The sequence below is a fragment of the Phacochoerus africanus genome, chromosome 14, assembly GCF_016906955.1.
Source record: "Phacochoerus africanus isolate WHEZ1 chromosome 14, ROS_Pafr_v1, whole genome shotgun sequence".
In the NCBI taxonomy this organism is placed as follows: Eukaryota; Metazoa; Chordata; class Mammalia; order Artiodactyla; family Suidae; genus Phacochoerus; species Phacochoerus africanus.
The window spans coordinates 19,953,103-19,968,350 of NC_062557.1; the positions used below are offsets into that span (position 1 = coordinate 19,953,103).

At 41.9% G+C, this 15,248-nt stretch overlaps 2 protein-coding genes across 13 annotated transcripts in view; one reads left to right on the forward strand and one right to left on the reverse strand.

Annotated features, from left to right (window-relative positions):
• NBR1 (NBR1 autophagy cargo receptor) overlaps positions 1-7,243 on the reverse strand; it is a 32,198-nt gene extending 24,955 nt beyond the window's left edge. For 3 of the 5 annotated variants that reach the window (XM_047759206.1, XM_047759205.1, XM_047759203.1), the window contains exons 1-3: positions 6,739-6,891; positions 3,521-3,640; positions 296-358 (exon numbers count right to left, since the gene is read on the reverse strand). In XM_047759206.1, coding sequence (XP_047615162.1) covers positions 296-358; positions 3,521-3,622 — 165 coding nt within the window. In that variant the 5' untranslated portion in view covers positions 3,623-3,640; positions 6,739-6,891. Of the gene's footprint in view, positions 1-295; positions 359-3,520; positions 3,641-6,738; positions 6,892-7,108 lie in introns of those variants that run through there. The other 2 variants (XM_047759204.1, XM_047759207.1) reach the window with 2 other exon arrangements.
• A 260-nt stretch (positions 7,244-7,503) lies between these two features.
• Positions 7,504-15,248, forward strand: part of BRCA1 (BRCA1 DNA repair associated) — a 65,625-nt gene continuing 57,880 nt past the window's right edge. For 6 of the 8 annotated variants that reach the window (XM_047759194.1, XM_047759197.1, XM_047759199.1 and 3 more), the window contains exons 1-2: positions 7,504-7,922; positions 8,979-9,064. In XM_047759194.1, coding sequence (XP_047615150.1) covers positions 8,985-9,064 — 80 coding nt within the window. In that variant the 5' untranslated portion in view covers positions 7,504-7,922; positions 8,979-8,984. The remainder of the gene's footprint in view (positions 7,923-8,978; positions 9,065-15,248) is intronic. The other 2 variants (XM_047759202.1, XM_047759201.1) reach the window with 2 other exon arrangements.

The following is a 15,248-nucleotide window of genomic DNA, read 5'->3' on the forward strand; positions in this document are numbered from 1 at the left end:
TCAGAACATGAAATTATCAAATACATTTAAACCCCTACACAAATGAGATAAACACTAAACTTTTTGAGCTCCATATCCCTCCTGAGAAATAAGATTCTTATGGGAGTTTCCTTGTGGCACAGGGGATCTGGCATTGTCACTGCAGCAGCTTGGATTGCTGCTGTGGTGCAGGTTCAATCCCTGGCCAAAGAACTTCCACATGCCTCAGATGTGGCAAAAAAAAAAGAAAAAGAAAAGCAATGCAATAAGATCCCTATTCTGGATACCTGGCCATGGGTACCATTATATACTTTACCTCTTCATTTTCCTCATCCAGGTATTTTATTTGGATAGTGTTCAGATCAAATGAAACTTTTACCTGCAAATGAAATGTACACATTATATGATCAAGTTATCAAAAAGGAAGGTTGTAATAGAACACTAGAAGTCATAAAATAAAGGATGGACATATTTCACTACATAAAAATTAGTGGGCTATGGTTTAAAAAAAATACATTGTTAAAAAAACCCATAAACAAAGTCAAAAGACAAACAATAGACTGGGGAAAATATCAGCAACTCATGAGAGACAAAGGGTTAGTATCCGCAATATAAAAAAGCAACTGCTAATCATAAGATTCTAACTGGTAAAAGTGAGCCAAAATCTATAGAAATGTCATAGAAGAAGAAATCTGACATGCCTAAAAAATACATGAAAAGATGTTTAACCTTAATGGTAGTCAGAACAACCCAAATTAAAGCAATGAGATGTCATCTCAACAGAATGGCAAGATAATTTCTAAAGCTATAACATCCAGTCTTGTCATAAATTCAGGGCACTGTCATGTGTTTCTGTGGGGTGCTACAACTGTTCTGAAAAGCACATGGCAGTATCTATTAAAATTTAAAGTCACATGCTTTGCGACCCATTAATCTCACTTTGGGAAACAAGAACAGTGAATAAGTTATACATACAGAGAGATCTCCTATAGTCTATTTTATAGTGGTAAAAGGAAAAAACCAAAAAAACCCTTTGACCTTAAGGACATTATGCTAAGTGAAATATGTCAGACAGAGAACTGCCATATAACCTCACATGTGGAATTTTAAAAACAAACAATTCATAAACGCATTGGTAGTTGCCAGAGGCAGGGAATGGGGAGTGGGTAAAATGGGTAAAGATGGTCAAAGGTACAAACTTCCAGCTATAAAATAAATAAGTCCTGGGGATATAACGTATAGCATGGTGACTAAAGTTAATAATATGTACTGTACTATATACATGAAAGTTGCTAAAAGAACAGATTTTTTTTTTCTTTTTGCCTTTTCTAGGGCTGTACCCGCAGCATAGGGAGGTTCCCAGGCTAGGGGTCGAGTCAGAGCTGTAGCACCAGCCTACACCAGAGCCACAGCAACTCGGGATCTGAGCCGCGTCTGCGACCTACATCACAGCTCACGGCAACACTGGATCCTTAACCCACTGAGCCAGGCCAGGGATCGAACCCACAACCTCATAGTTCCTAGTCGGATTCGTTAACCACCACGCCACGACAGGAACTCCAGGAACAGATCTTAAAAGCTGTAATCACAGGAAAGAAAAATTGTAACTGTGTGTGGTGGTAAATGTTAACTAGACTTACTGTGGTGATCATTTTGTAATATATACAAATATAAAATCATTAGGTCGTACACCTCAAATTACAATGTTATATGTCAATTATATCTCAATGAAAAAAAAAAAAACCCATAAAAGCAACCTTCCAATAAGGAACAGTTAAATTGTGGTAGAACACCACCAACAGTATTGTCTGATATTGTGAACAATATATTAACTTTAAAAAGAATGGGAGTTCCTGTCGTGGCTCAGTGGTTAACGAATCTGACTGGGAACCATGAGGTTTCGGGTTCGATCCCTGGCCTTGCTCAGTGGGTTAAGGATCCGGCGTTGCTGTGAGCTGTGGTGTAGGTCGCAGATGCGGCTCAGATCCTGTCTTGCTATGGCCCTGGTGTAGGCCAGTGGCTACAGCTCCAATTACACCCCTAGCCTGGGAATCTCCATATGCCATGGGTGCAGCCCTAGAAAAAAACAAAAACAAAAAATTAAAAAAAAAATAAAATAAAAAAATAAAATAAAAAGAATGAGCTTGGGGCCTTACCTATTCCTTGAGAAATGTGTCTATAATACAGGTTGGGTTAAAAAAAGCAAACTATAGCAATCCCTATTGTGGCTCAGTGGTAACAAACCTGACTAATATCCATGAGAATTTGGGTTTAATTCCTGGCCTCGCTCAGTGGGTTAAGGATCTAGTGTTGCAGTGAGCTCTGGTGTACGCTGCAGACGTGGCTCGGATCCCTCATTGCTGTGGCTGTGGCACAGACCAGCAACTGCAGCTCCAATTCAACCCCTAGCCTGCGAACCTCCATATGCTGCATGTATAGCCTTTAAGGAAAAAAAGAAAAAGAAAGAAAAAAAAAAGAAGCTATAGAATGATGTTAGAGTATGAACCTGGTATGATACCTGTATGAACATGGAAAATATAGAAAGTACATATAAGGCTGTTACCCCTGGTTAGAATAGTAGGTAGAGAGAGATTAATGTTTTCTTTATATATGTTTGGATTGTTTCATTTCTTACAATGGGCATGTATTACACTTTTATAGTTTAAAATTTACAATGAAGAAAAAAGGCAAGCTGTTAGCTCATTGAACTAGTAGGAAAAGAAAGATAGCTGTGTTTGGTTTTCAGATCATCTGACAAACAGGACCCAACTCTCTGGAAAACTCTCTGTCCCAGACAGTACAGAGAAACTAAAGAAATATTTCCCGGAAGACAGAGGACTAAATCAGATCATCTTTTGACGTCTCTCCACCATTTCGTTTCCTTTTTGGTTACCATAACATATAACCAGATAAAAGTAGGTTTTTATCAAAGTTTCATTAGATAAACACAGTTACACAGGAAGTAAAACATTCATTACTGCAACTCACATACAGAAGAGTACAAAGGGCAAAAGAGGAGGAAAAGCACTAATAGCAGTACCAAAAGGACTAGATGAGCTGCTGTCTGAACACCTGTGGGAGTTTTTCTGTTCAACTGTGAGATTCTCAGCTTCTGACTTAGCAATAAAAGCAATCGATCGGCTCTTTCAAAACACAAATTATATCCTTGGTGGTTCAAAAACCACAGTAACCTATATGCTCTGAAGCAAGAGAACATTCACCTGGGGCCTTGTTAGGGTGGGGCCCACACCAATTCATTCCTCAGACTGTTTCTAAAATTAACAGGTTTTTTAAGTCCTAACTCGCTTTAAAAATAATTTTACTTTTCCTTTCTAAACTTTTCAAAAGGAATTTACTCCCTTTGCTGCGGCACATCTCCTATTTGAATACCAAACCCCTGTCAAAAATAATTGTCCAAAGGGTCCAGAAATGGTAAATATGACTGAATTTATTACAGTTAGGAAGCACTGCTAAAAACAGCTGCCTTTGGAAAAAATATCTATGCTTACAGGATGAAGAAACAAAACAAAGTAACACTCACCATAGCTTCCACATCAGCCCAAGTTGTATTTTCTGGATCAGAAACCAGAAAGCTTTGAGTTTCATTTTTAAAAGTCACATTTAGAGTAACCTGTGGTTCCATGCTGTAAGGCTAGAGAGTCTAGGTGAGAGAGAGACAACATACTAGAAAGGGTTCTAAGAATTGAATAAACATTCATTCAACGAATACTTTTGAGGAACTAATACAGGCTAGGCTAGGAGGACACAGCAGTAGCTGAGAAGATAATGTTCCTGCTCTTCTGCTATTTACAGTCTTAGTGGGTGTTTTAAAACAAATCTCACTGCTATATGTTTGCAGAGAGAATGTACATTTTGGCCACATCACAGAAATCATCTAACATTTGTAAAATCCTTTAGGATTTTGTGACTTCATAATGACTGCTTAATTAATATTTACTGTTATATATTTACTAGAAGTAAGATACCAAGATGAATAAGATTAGGTCTCTACCCTTGGGGAATTTACATTCCTAAAATTTGAAAGCGGGATGTTCTACATTTTCTTGGAAAAACAGCCTTTTCCTAAATTGAGCAACTCAGGCTCTCTATTAGATCAATTTTAAGTTTAGAGGCTGAAACACTAGCCAAGAAACTACACAGGGGTAGTAGCATTCAACACACTTCATCCTTCATGAACTGTGTTTCTTTTTTTTTCAGTCTGCTTTTCTTCTTTTATGGAGAATTTCAAGACACATTAAAGTGGAGAATAATGAACATTTAACTACAACAATCAACTCAAAGCTACCCTCAGTCATCCATACCTTTCCATTCCCCCCCCCCCCAGTCTGGATTGAATGTAGTCCACTAATGTTTAACAAAACTATAATAATCTAATTTAAAAAATCTAATCATTATGGGAAAATTCAAACCTTTACAAAAGAGGAGAGACTAATACACAATGAACTCCTATGGACCCATCAACTACCTTCCATAATTATCATCAACTCAGGGCTAATCTTGTTACAGCAATGCCCTTTCTTACTGGATTATTTTGACAGCCTCATTGCATACATAAAATAATTGAGTATTTACCTCTAAAAGATAAGAATTTTAGGGAGTTCCCATTGTGGCTCAGTGGAAACGAATCCGACTAGGAACCATGAGGTTTTGGGTTTGATCTCTGGCCTCACTCAGTGGGTTAAGGATCTGGTGTTGCTGTGAGCTGTGGTGTATGTTGCAGATGCAACTCGGATCCCGCATCCCGCGTGGCTGTGGCAAGGCCAGCAGCTACAGCTCGATCGATCGGACCCCTAGCCTGGGAATCTCCATAAGCCACAGGGTGCAGCCCTAAAAAGACCAAAAAAAAGGTAAGAATTTTAAGGATTTTGTTTACTAATGGGTTGTTAGATTGGTTTGTTTTTATGACTTTATGAAAAAAATCATTTGTTTAAATCTAAACATAAGAAGTTGCAATGAAAAGGGCCAGCTTTTAAACATATTCATCAACAAAGCTTGAATAAGCATCTACAAAGAGCCAGGTTATGCTCCAGGCACAGGACATTGGAAAGGAAGAAGATTAAGTCTCAGGAGTTCATATACTGTAACGGGGCGGGGTGGGGGGAGCACAGGGGTTTAGGAGAGTTGGGTTCCAGACCCAGTTCTGGCATATTACTAGCCATACAAGTGTGAGCAAGTCATTTAACCTTTGAGCTTCAGCTCTTTAATCTGTAAAATAGGTCTAAGATCTGTGTTTTGCCAACCTCACAATGTAATCACAAGGATCAAATAAAAATGTGTATGCTAGCTCTTTGAAAACGGTACGCAAACGTAAAAGTTACTATGATGATGAATCAGTCTTCAGAACTTAAAACAGTCCTGTTTTCCACAGTATAAGGAACTGCCCTGTGAAACAATACAACTGAGACTGTCACTAAAAAGGACCTTGAACTCTCTGATGGATCAGAGTTTGTTTTTTTTAAATCCAAAGACAATCTCCCCCAACTTTTTCTATTCTTTGTCTCTACCTAGAGCCAAGTTCACCACCAAAATAGTTTCTAGCACCAATCCTGTTGACATATAGTATTTCATTCATATAAAATGCAATTCTTGGGGTCCTTAAAATTTGGAAAGAATTCCTGCCAAGTCCCCAGAATCTTCAGCAAAAAATCAGAGTGATTAAGTGACTGACTCATTCCGCCAAAAGTGAATATCCTAAAACACATTCTCACTTTTCAACTTATGAAAAACTCACTCTCACACTTTTGAGAATCCAGAAGGAAACATATTCTTCCCCTTTTCTCAAATTACACAATTGGAAATTAGTTTAGATACTTTGGTGCTCATCCAGCTGGTTGGCGGGGGATGAGGAGAAAACAGGAAGTGGGAGATTCTAGTTTAGCTGGACCACATCCAGGTCTTCATAAAGAGCTGCCTATTTTTGTTTCGCCTTGTATGTGAAAATGCTTTCAGCAAGAGCACTAATCTTGAACTTGTGGAAATATCTAGGCTATGGTTAACACCATCTGTCTCTGTAGTAGGTAAAGTCAGGTAGCTGCGGCTTAGGCCTTCAGCTTTCATTAACTGGAATTATTTCAAGTTCATGCTATTGGCTCACCTTTGCCTGGCACAAAGCTTTTCCTGTCGATTTTTCCGGGATATCAAAAATCTCTTTAATGAGGCTGACCTGGGAAGCTGAGCTTTGATTACTGTCTCCAACAGAGGCCTGTACAAGCTATCCTGGTTAAAACGTGTCACCTGAAAACTGCATGTTCAATAAAAAGATAAAACGGTGCCTTTCCACCGGAGGTCCCTGACCAAGGAGACTTCTTTATGAGCTTCCCCAAAAGTGGGGTGAGGAGGAATGAAGAGACTGTGTGGGTAGTGTCATCTTTTTTTTTTTCTTGCAGACTTCCTCCTAGTGGTCCAGTTATCATTTCCTATCACTCCATGTCCCCCAGGCAGTGTCACCACCCCCTAAGGACTCTCTTTCCTTTTCTTTGCTTAGGCCTTCTTTGTGCTGGGGAGTCTCGGCGTCCTCCAGCAGAACCCAGGCGTTCTGAACCACGGACCCTTCAACCCTCCGGTGGTATCCGCCTCCTCGGCCCCCTCAGAACGGCTCTCCCATCCAGTCACTGAAAACATCAGCTGCCCTCAGACACGGAAAAAGTCGCCCCTCTTCTTTGCAGGACTCCCTCCTTGAACTTCCCCAAGCACCCTCAGGGCGACCACCACCCTAGGCAACCGCAGCTTCTTCCTTACCAGCTTTCCGCCCCCGGGGGGCGCCTGCCGGAGACCAGCGTAGGGACAGTTCACTGCCAGCTCTGCCACTATCCCTACGGGATAAATCTAACATGGCGGAGAGAGACAGGGCCTAGTCCCCTGTTGCTCTGAGTGTCCAACAAGATGATTGGTTCTTGCCATTTGTCCCTCAAAACCACCACCCGATTGATTGGTCGAAGATGTGCTGGCGGGGGCGGGGCAGGAGCGCCCTGACCCTCACAACAATAACAAACACTGGGGCAAAGGGGCGGAACTACCAGTGCGCAGCCGTGGGCCGGAGCCTGGACACTGGCGGATTTCCTTTTCCCAGGTAAAAGCTGCGCCCGAAGTGTTCCCTTAGGTCACCGACCTTATACGATGACTTGCTGGAGACTCGCGGGGCTGGATGGGAATTGTAGTCTTCCTAGGACTTGTAGGTTCTTTAGCCTATTCTCCGCTCTCAAGATAGCAAAACACAACGTTCCAATCCATATCTGTTGAGTGCATAAGCGCAGCAGAGCTCTTCAATTTATCAACTGGGTTGTCGTGAGAATCGTGCCCGCTTCCTCTGTCGGAAGCTCCTCTCCTTAAGACTACAGTTTCCTAGGAACTCTGTGGCCAAGACCTTTCGATGCGCAATGCATGCTGGAAATCGTAGTTTTTTCCCTCCGCAATTATTTACCTAAACTGGAGACGTCCATTGTAGAGGAAAGAGTGAGGGTACCGGCCCCTTCCTGTGACTGTTTTAAGCACTTACTATCGCTTGTTTTCCATACTCACGCAGTGGTTCCGACTCTAGTACAGCAATCATTGTGACGTAATAAGTCGCAACTCCAAGCGTAGAGGTGAGGGGGCGGACGCCTACTGGAAAACTCCGGGAGAATTCGTTGTCTTCCGTCCCTTTCTTATTACGCAACGCGGGGAAAGACTGGATGACCAATCAGGAGCCCCGAGGGACTCGGCTCTTTCAGCTCCGCCCTTCCGTAACCTATTTAGTTCTCGCATTCTGAAAGGCTGAAGCTCCGCGATGGCGTTTCCGTGGCAACAGGAAAGCGCGGGAATTACAGATTAATTGAAACTGCGACTGCGCGGCTTGTGTTTTCAAGACCGAGGACGGTCGGGGGGCTTTTCAGAGAATTGGGCCTCTAGGCCCGGGAAGCCCGGGCGCTTTGCCCTGAGTGAAGGTGAGAGAGCTCTGGGGAAAGGAGAGGAGTTTCTGGGGACAGGCGAATAAACAGGTATGGAGAGAGCTGCCGAGCAAGATGGGTGTTATCTGGCAAGGGGCAGGCGGAAGATGGAACCTGAGAAGCCTAAAACGTTGAGCCTGGGGAAGTGAAGAGGGGGGAACTTTGTGGGTCTCAGGATCGGGGGGGGGGGGCGCTGAGGATAAGGGAGGGGCAGGGTGTGTTCGAGGGGGGATCTTGGTAGGAACTGGAATGGGTCTTAATGGGGACACCATGGTATAAATAGACTGTGGGAGAAGGGGATCCTAAGGAAAAAAAGGGGGGCAGTAATTTGGGAAGAGGAGGAGACAGGATTTTATGAGAAGGAGAGTCCTTAAGAACTGGATTCATATGCGTTTCTGAGAAGGAACAAGAAGGAAGTGGAGGGGCGAGCTTCCCTAGGCACGGACGCTGCTGGAATGGATGTGCCTGAAGACGATCTTGAGATGAGTGCAGGCCAGTGGGAAACACTAGGGAAGGGGTGGGGAGCGTTGATTTTGATTTTAAGAGAGAAAAAAAAAACCATCCAGGATGATTGAAGAAGTAGGAGGCTATCACCACTCACCCCCACCCCCGTGGCTTTCCTTTTCTTGGAGAAAGGAAAAACCAAAACTAAGTGGTTGGAGGCTAGATGTGAAAAAACAGTGAATTTAAATACTCTTATTTACAAAAAAGACAACTTAGAATTTTTTAAAGTAAGGCTTTAGTCATTGTTTCAATGGTTGGCCAGATTTTAAAGCATTCCAATCTTTATTTTTTTAATCCCTGATGAACATAGATATGAATGTTGTTTTTTTATTATTTTTTAAATGACTTTTATTTTTTTTCCATTGTATATAGCTGTTTTACAGTGTTCTGTCAATTTTCTACTGTACAGCAAGGTGATCCAGTCACACAAAAATATATACATTCTTCTTTCTCACATTATCATGCTCCATCATAAGTGACTAGATATAGTTCCCAGTGCTAAACAGCAAGATATCCTTTTAAAATGAATTATTTAATTCATTGGAACAGGAAGAAATGGATTTATCTGTGGATCACATTGAAGAAGTACAAAATGTCCTTAATGCTATGCAGAAAATCTTAGAGTGTCCAATCTGGTAAGTTGAGAGGTTTTTTTTTTTATTTTTTGTTATCATATATTTTTTTGGCCAATCCCACAGCATGTGGAGGTTTTTCAGCCAAGGATCGAACCTGGACCACAGCAGTGAGCTGCTATGGTGACAACATTATATCCTTAACCTGCTGTGCCACAAGGGAACTCCAGTCAAGAGTTTATTAATTTGAGGAGTTCCCATCGTAGCTCAGTGGTTAACGAACCCGACTAGTATCCATTGAGGACACGTGTTCAATCCCTGGCCTTGCTCAGTGGGTTAAGGATCCGGTGTTGCCATGAGCTGTGATGTAGGTTGCAGAAGCTGTAGCTCTGGGGTAGGTTGGCGGCTGCAGCTCCAATTAGACCCCTAGCCTGGGAACCTCCATATGCCACGGGTGTGGCCCTAGAAGAGACAAAAAGACAAAAAAAAAGAGTTTAATTTGAGATCTTCCTTATATAGTTTTATCCTATGCAAATGATGAGAATTGACCTAAGATAGTAAGGAGAAAAAATTATAATGTCTTTTAAGATTGAGCTACTGAAGTTACTGCTTTTCTTAATTGAAGAGCTTTAGGAATATGGGAAATTACTCCTTTTTCTCCACTAGGGCTCTCTTCTTCACTCTCTGTTGCCTCAGTACACACAGTCCCCTGTCTTGAATGTTCACAGTCTGTCTCGATTGGTTCTACATTGGGGCAGGGTTTTCCTTAAGCGGCATTTGGGCTTTTCCAGCTCTACAACCAGCTTAATCAACTAGAATGGACCTAGTTAATAATGGCAAAATAAAATCACAAATAATTGGTGTCAGTGAGCAGGTAGGTCTTTGAGAGAACCTTTGGCTAAAACTAGCACTGAGTATGTATGTGTGTATATATATGTATATATATGTATATATACATATACCATGTATCTATATATATGCCATGCCCACAGCATGTAGAAGTTAGTTCTTGGGCCAGGGATTGAACAATGCCAGATCTTTAACCTGCTGTGACACAAGGGAATTCCCTAGCCCTGTTTGTTTGTTTATTTTTGCTTTTTAGGGCCGCAGTTGCAGCATATAGAAGTTCCCAGGCTAGGGGTTGAATGGGAGCTGCAGCTGCTGGCCTATGCCACAGCCACAGCAACACTGCGTCCAAGACCTACACCACAGCTCATGGCAATGCTAGATTCCTAACCCACTGAGCAAGACCAGGGATTAAACCCCATCCTTATGGACACCAGTTAGGTTTGTCACTGCTGAGCTATAACAGGAACTCCATGTATATTTAAATAAGAACACTGCAAGTCCTTAAAGCCTTTAGCAGGTTTCTCTGACCTCCTCTGTTTGTCTATTTATTTATTTTAAGTTTTTTTATTTTTTAGGAGTTCACTTGTGTTAAGGATCCAGCATTGTCACTGCAGTGGCTTGGGTTGCTGCTGTGGCATGGAATTTGATCCCTGGCCCAGGATCTCACACATACCATGAGCGCAGCCAAAAAATGATTTTTTAAAAAATTTTTTATACAATTTTTAAAGGTTATTTCCATTTTAAGTTATTACAAAATAATGGCTATATTTCCCATGTTGTACAATACATCCTTGTAGCCTAACTTACACCTAATAGTTTGTATTTCCCACTCCCCTACCCTATATTTCCCCTCCCTGCTCTTGGACTTTTTGAGTAAGGCTTTGTTTTTCTTTATCTGCAAATGAGGGGACTAGACCAAAGTTTTAAAATTTTTATTTTAATTATTTATTTATTTATTTTTAAACATTTTTTTTGGTTGCACCCATGGCATGTGGAAGTTCCCAGGCCAGGGACTGAATCTGAGCTACAGCTGCAATCTGTGTCGCTGTGCTATTGCAATAACTCCTCAATGGTATCTCTTAAATCTACAAAATAAATTAGAAACCATACCTCTGAAATTCTTTATGAAAATCCAGCAAGGAAATTTAGAGGGATTATGGCCTACACTCTCCCCTCTCATTCTCTTTCTCCCCCCCCTTGCCCTCCCGCCAGCTTTTTAGGGCTTCATCCATGGCATATAGAGGTTCCCAGGCTAGGGGTCAAATCAGAGCCGCAGCTACTGGCCTACGCCTTATCCAAGCCGCATCCGTGACCTACACCACAGCTCAGGGCAACGCCAAATCCCCAACCCGCTGAGTGAGGCCAGGGATGAAACTGAACCCTCATGGATCCTAGTCCGGTTCATTAACTGCTGAGCCACGAAGGGAACTCCCCCTCTTACTCTCTTTACACTGGTCATTCTGGCCTCTTAACTGGTCTTCAGACTTTCGACATATTCTCCTGCCTATGAACTTGTATGTTTTCTGCTCCCTCTGCCTGGAATGTTCTTCCCTGGTAATTGCATGGCTCACAAATCTTGATTGAAATACCATCTTTCAAAGAGGCAGACAATCCTAATTTAAATCATGGCACTTCACCCCCACCACTCCCCTTGTCCCCCTTTCCTCTATAATTCTTATTTTTTCCCATAACTCTTATTACTCTCTGACAGTCTATGTAATTTACTTATCCTTTTTCTCAACTTGCACAGAACATAAACTCCCAAGGGCAGAGGTTTTTGTTTTGTTTATTTATTTATTTATTTATTTGTCTTTTTGCCATTTCTTGAGCCGCTCCTGCGGCATATGGAGGCTCCCAGGCTAGGGGTCCAATCGGAGCTGTAGCTGCCAGCCTACGCCAGAGCCACAGCAACGCAGGATCCGAGCCGCGTCTGCAACCTACACCGCAGCTCACGGCAACGCCGGATCGTTAACCCACTGAGCAAGGGCAGGGACCGAACCCGCAACCTCATGGTTCCTAGTCGGATTCGTTAACCACTGCGCCACGACGGGAACTCCTGTTTTGTTTACTTTATATTCCCAGTAGTTAGAACAGTACATGGGACATAGTAGCCATGCAGAAAACATTTGCTGAAGGTATTAACTAATAAACTCAATTGGCTCTTTGATAATTTAGTGGTTTTTAATATGGTGATAGTTGGTGGTATATTCAAAAAATAAATTGGAAAGTTTCATCTTTCCTTTGTGCTTCATGAAAGTTGTTCATATTTGAAGTCAAGTAAATAAGATTAAAGAAAATGCATGTTGTGTTTTCAGAGAGAAACAAGATTTGTAAGTAACCTACCTACCTCTCTCCCGCCCCTCAACATTTCAGCTAAATAAAAACCAGAGCTAAATGAGCTTTACAGCCTAATTTATGAAACATCAGAGCCAGGGAAGCAGGAAGTGACAACTGGAAAAAAAAATTGTTTTTGAAAAAGCATAAAACTTACTCATGATAATTACAAAGAGTGATCAAAAAGTCCTTAATAGTATGCCATTTGGGTCCATTTATTTTGCATTCCGTGAGACCCAGTCATGATAATGTAATGCTCTTTCTCATTCTAGCAGATTAAACCATCGATTAAAAAACTCAGATACAGGGAGTTCCCGTCGTGGCACAGTGGTTAACGAATCTGACCAGGAACCATGAGGTTGCGGGTTCGGTCCCTGGCCTTGCTCAGTGGGTTAACGATCCGGCGTTGCCGTGAGCTGTGGTGTAGGTTGCAGACGCGGCTTGGATCCTGCGTTGCTGTGGCTCTGGCGTAGGCCGGTGTCTACAGCTCCAATTCGATCCCTAGCCTGGGAACCTCCACATGCCGCGAGAGCAGCCCAAAGAAATAGCAAAAAGACCAAAAAAAAAAAAAACAACTCAGATACATAAAAATTAAAGATGTGAGAATGAAAGTTAATGCTAAATTTTTCTTTTCGGTTAACTGTTGTGTATTTTCCAGCTCCTTATTTATTTGTTTTTTTTCAATTTGTTTTCTATTAGAAATAGACATAAGTGCTTTTTTTTTTTTAAAAATCTTTTTAGGGCCGTACCCACAGCATATGCAAGTTCCCAGGCTAGGGATTGACTCAGAGCTGTAGCTGCTGGCCTATACCACAATGCCAGATCCGAGCCAAGTCTGCAGCTTACACCTCAACTCAGGGCAATGCTGGATCCTTAACCCACGGAGCAAGGCCAGGGATTGAACCTGAGTCCTCATGGATACTAGTCGGGCTCATTAGCACTGAGCTACAATGGGAACACCTAGACATAGGTTTTTAAACTAAAACTGTTCACCCTGGTCATTGTTAAACCTTAAGCTCATTTAAGTAGGAAGTTCTGGGATGGAAATCATACCTGGTTCCCTTTAAAAAAGAATTTTGCCTAGAACCATACAATTTGCAGTTGTCTTTATACATGATTCCCGATTGTGACGGGAAACAGTGTTGCTTGTGCTTCTTTCTTTCTTTATTTTTTTAAGAGACATACTTGTGGCGTATAGAAATTCCCAGGCTAGGGTGCTGCCAGACTACACCACAGCCACAGCAATGCTGGATCCGACTGGCATCTGCGACCTACACCACAGCTCACAGCGATGCCAGATCCTTAACCCACGGAGCAGGTCCGGGGATCGAATCCGCATCCTTATGGATACTACTCAGTTTTGTTACCACTGAGCCACAACAAGAACTCCCATGTTGCTTATACTTAAGAGTAGGTTTCCAGCTTCTTTAATGTTTTTCAAGCTCAAATCCCTTCTGTTGGTCCTTAAGTCACTATTGGCATTTATTTTTGATAATTGGTAGTTCTAACTTTTTACACATGAATACATAAATTCTTTGACTTTCAGAAGAGTGTGCTAAAATGTGTGTCCCAGTGGGTGGTGGTGGTTTTTCAAACCTAACCTAGCTTCTTTCTCCAATCAGTTATCAGTTGGAAGCTCAAAATGAAAATACGTAGTAGGCCTAAAATATTCCCTGGTTTGAAAAGTGTTTAAAATTGAGTCACTTTTTATGGTAAACATTTAGTCTCATCAGGACCTAAAAGAAGAACATTTTAATTTTTTTTTTAAGAGAAACTCATTTTCCTTCAGTCTTAAATCTTTTTATTTATTTATTTTTGTCTCTCTTTTTTTTTTTTTTTTTTTTTTTTTGCCATTTCTTTGGGCCGCTCCCGCGGCATATGGAGGTTCCCAGGCTAGGGGTCCAATCGGAGCTGTAGCTGCCAGCCTACACCACAGCCACAGCAACGCGGGATCTGAGCCTTGTCTGCGACCTACACTATAGTTCACGGCAACGCCGGATCGTTAACCCACTGAGCAAGGCTAGCGATCGAACCCGCAACCTCATGGTTCCTAGTCGGATTCGTTAACCACTGCGCCACGACAGAACTCCCCATTTTAATTTTTTTCTTTTCGTTCCCATTCTCTCTTCAAGCTTTTCCTTCAACAGTCATTACCTTTTTACATATTGGAGTTTTCATCTGTTCAAAGTTTGTGTTTGCAGTATGTTTGTATAGCTTTGTTTTTAATTGCCATACTGAAATATAATTATTTCAGAATTGAGTCAGTGGTGAGAATGAAAGCCATCTGGTATAAGAGTGAAATCCAGTTTCTCTTACTGAGAATTTCTTTTGATATCTAGCCTGTCTGAGGAATATGTGGATTTAGTAACAAATCAGAGTTCTCTTTGTCCAGTTGCTTTTAGTTTTAAAATCACATTCAGAAGTTCCCGTCGTGGCGCAGTGGTTAACGAATCTGACTAGGAACCATGAGGTTGCGGGTTCGGTCCCTGCCCTTGCTCAGTGGGTTAACGATCCGGCGTTGCCGTGAGCTGTGGTGTAGGTTGCAGACGCGGCTTGGATCCTGCATTGCTGTGGCTCTGGCGTGGGCCGGTGGCTACAGCTCCGATTCGACCCCTAGCCTGGGAACCTCCATATGCCTCGGGAGCGGCCCAAGAAATAGCAACAACAACAACAACAACAAAAGACAAAAAAAAAAAAATCACATTCAGTCCCAATAGTAATACTAATATTGGTACAAGTCATCTCAGGTTGCAAACATTTTCCCAAGTAGCATTTAATTTTATTCTCACAATAGCCTCAAGAGACTGCTGGAGTGATTGTTAGAGAAGGAAACTGAGGTTCAAGTAGAGCGATTGGCCTGAGATCACTCTGCTAACAAAGAGAACTGTAGCAGAAACCCAGCCTTCTGACTTACGTTGGTACTTTTCTTTTCATTGCCCTGTGCTGCGTCAGAAGCCCCGTGGTTGCAAGAGTTGTGTTACCAAACTTCACAAGGAGACTGTTGTCCCCCAGCTTTTCTTGTGATCCTTTTCTAAAAAGTTAAACATTTAATGAATCACATTCC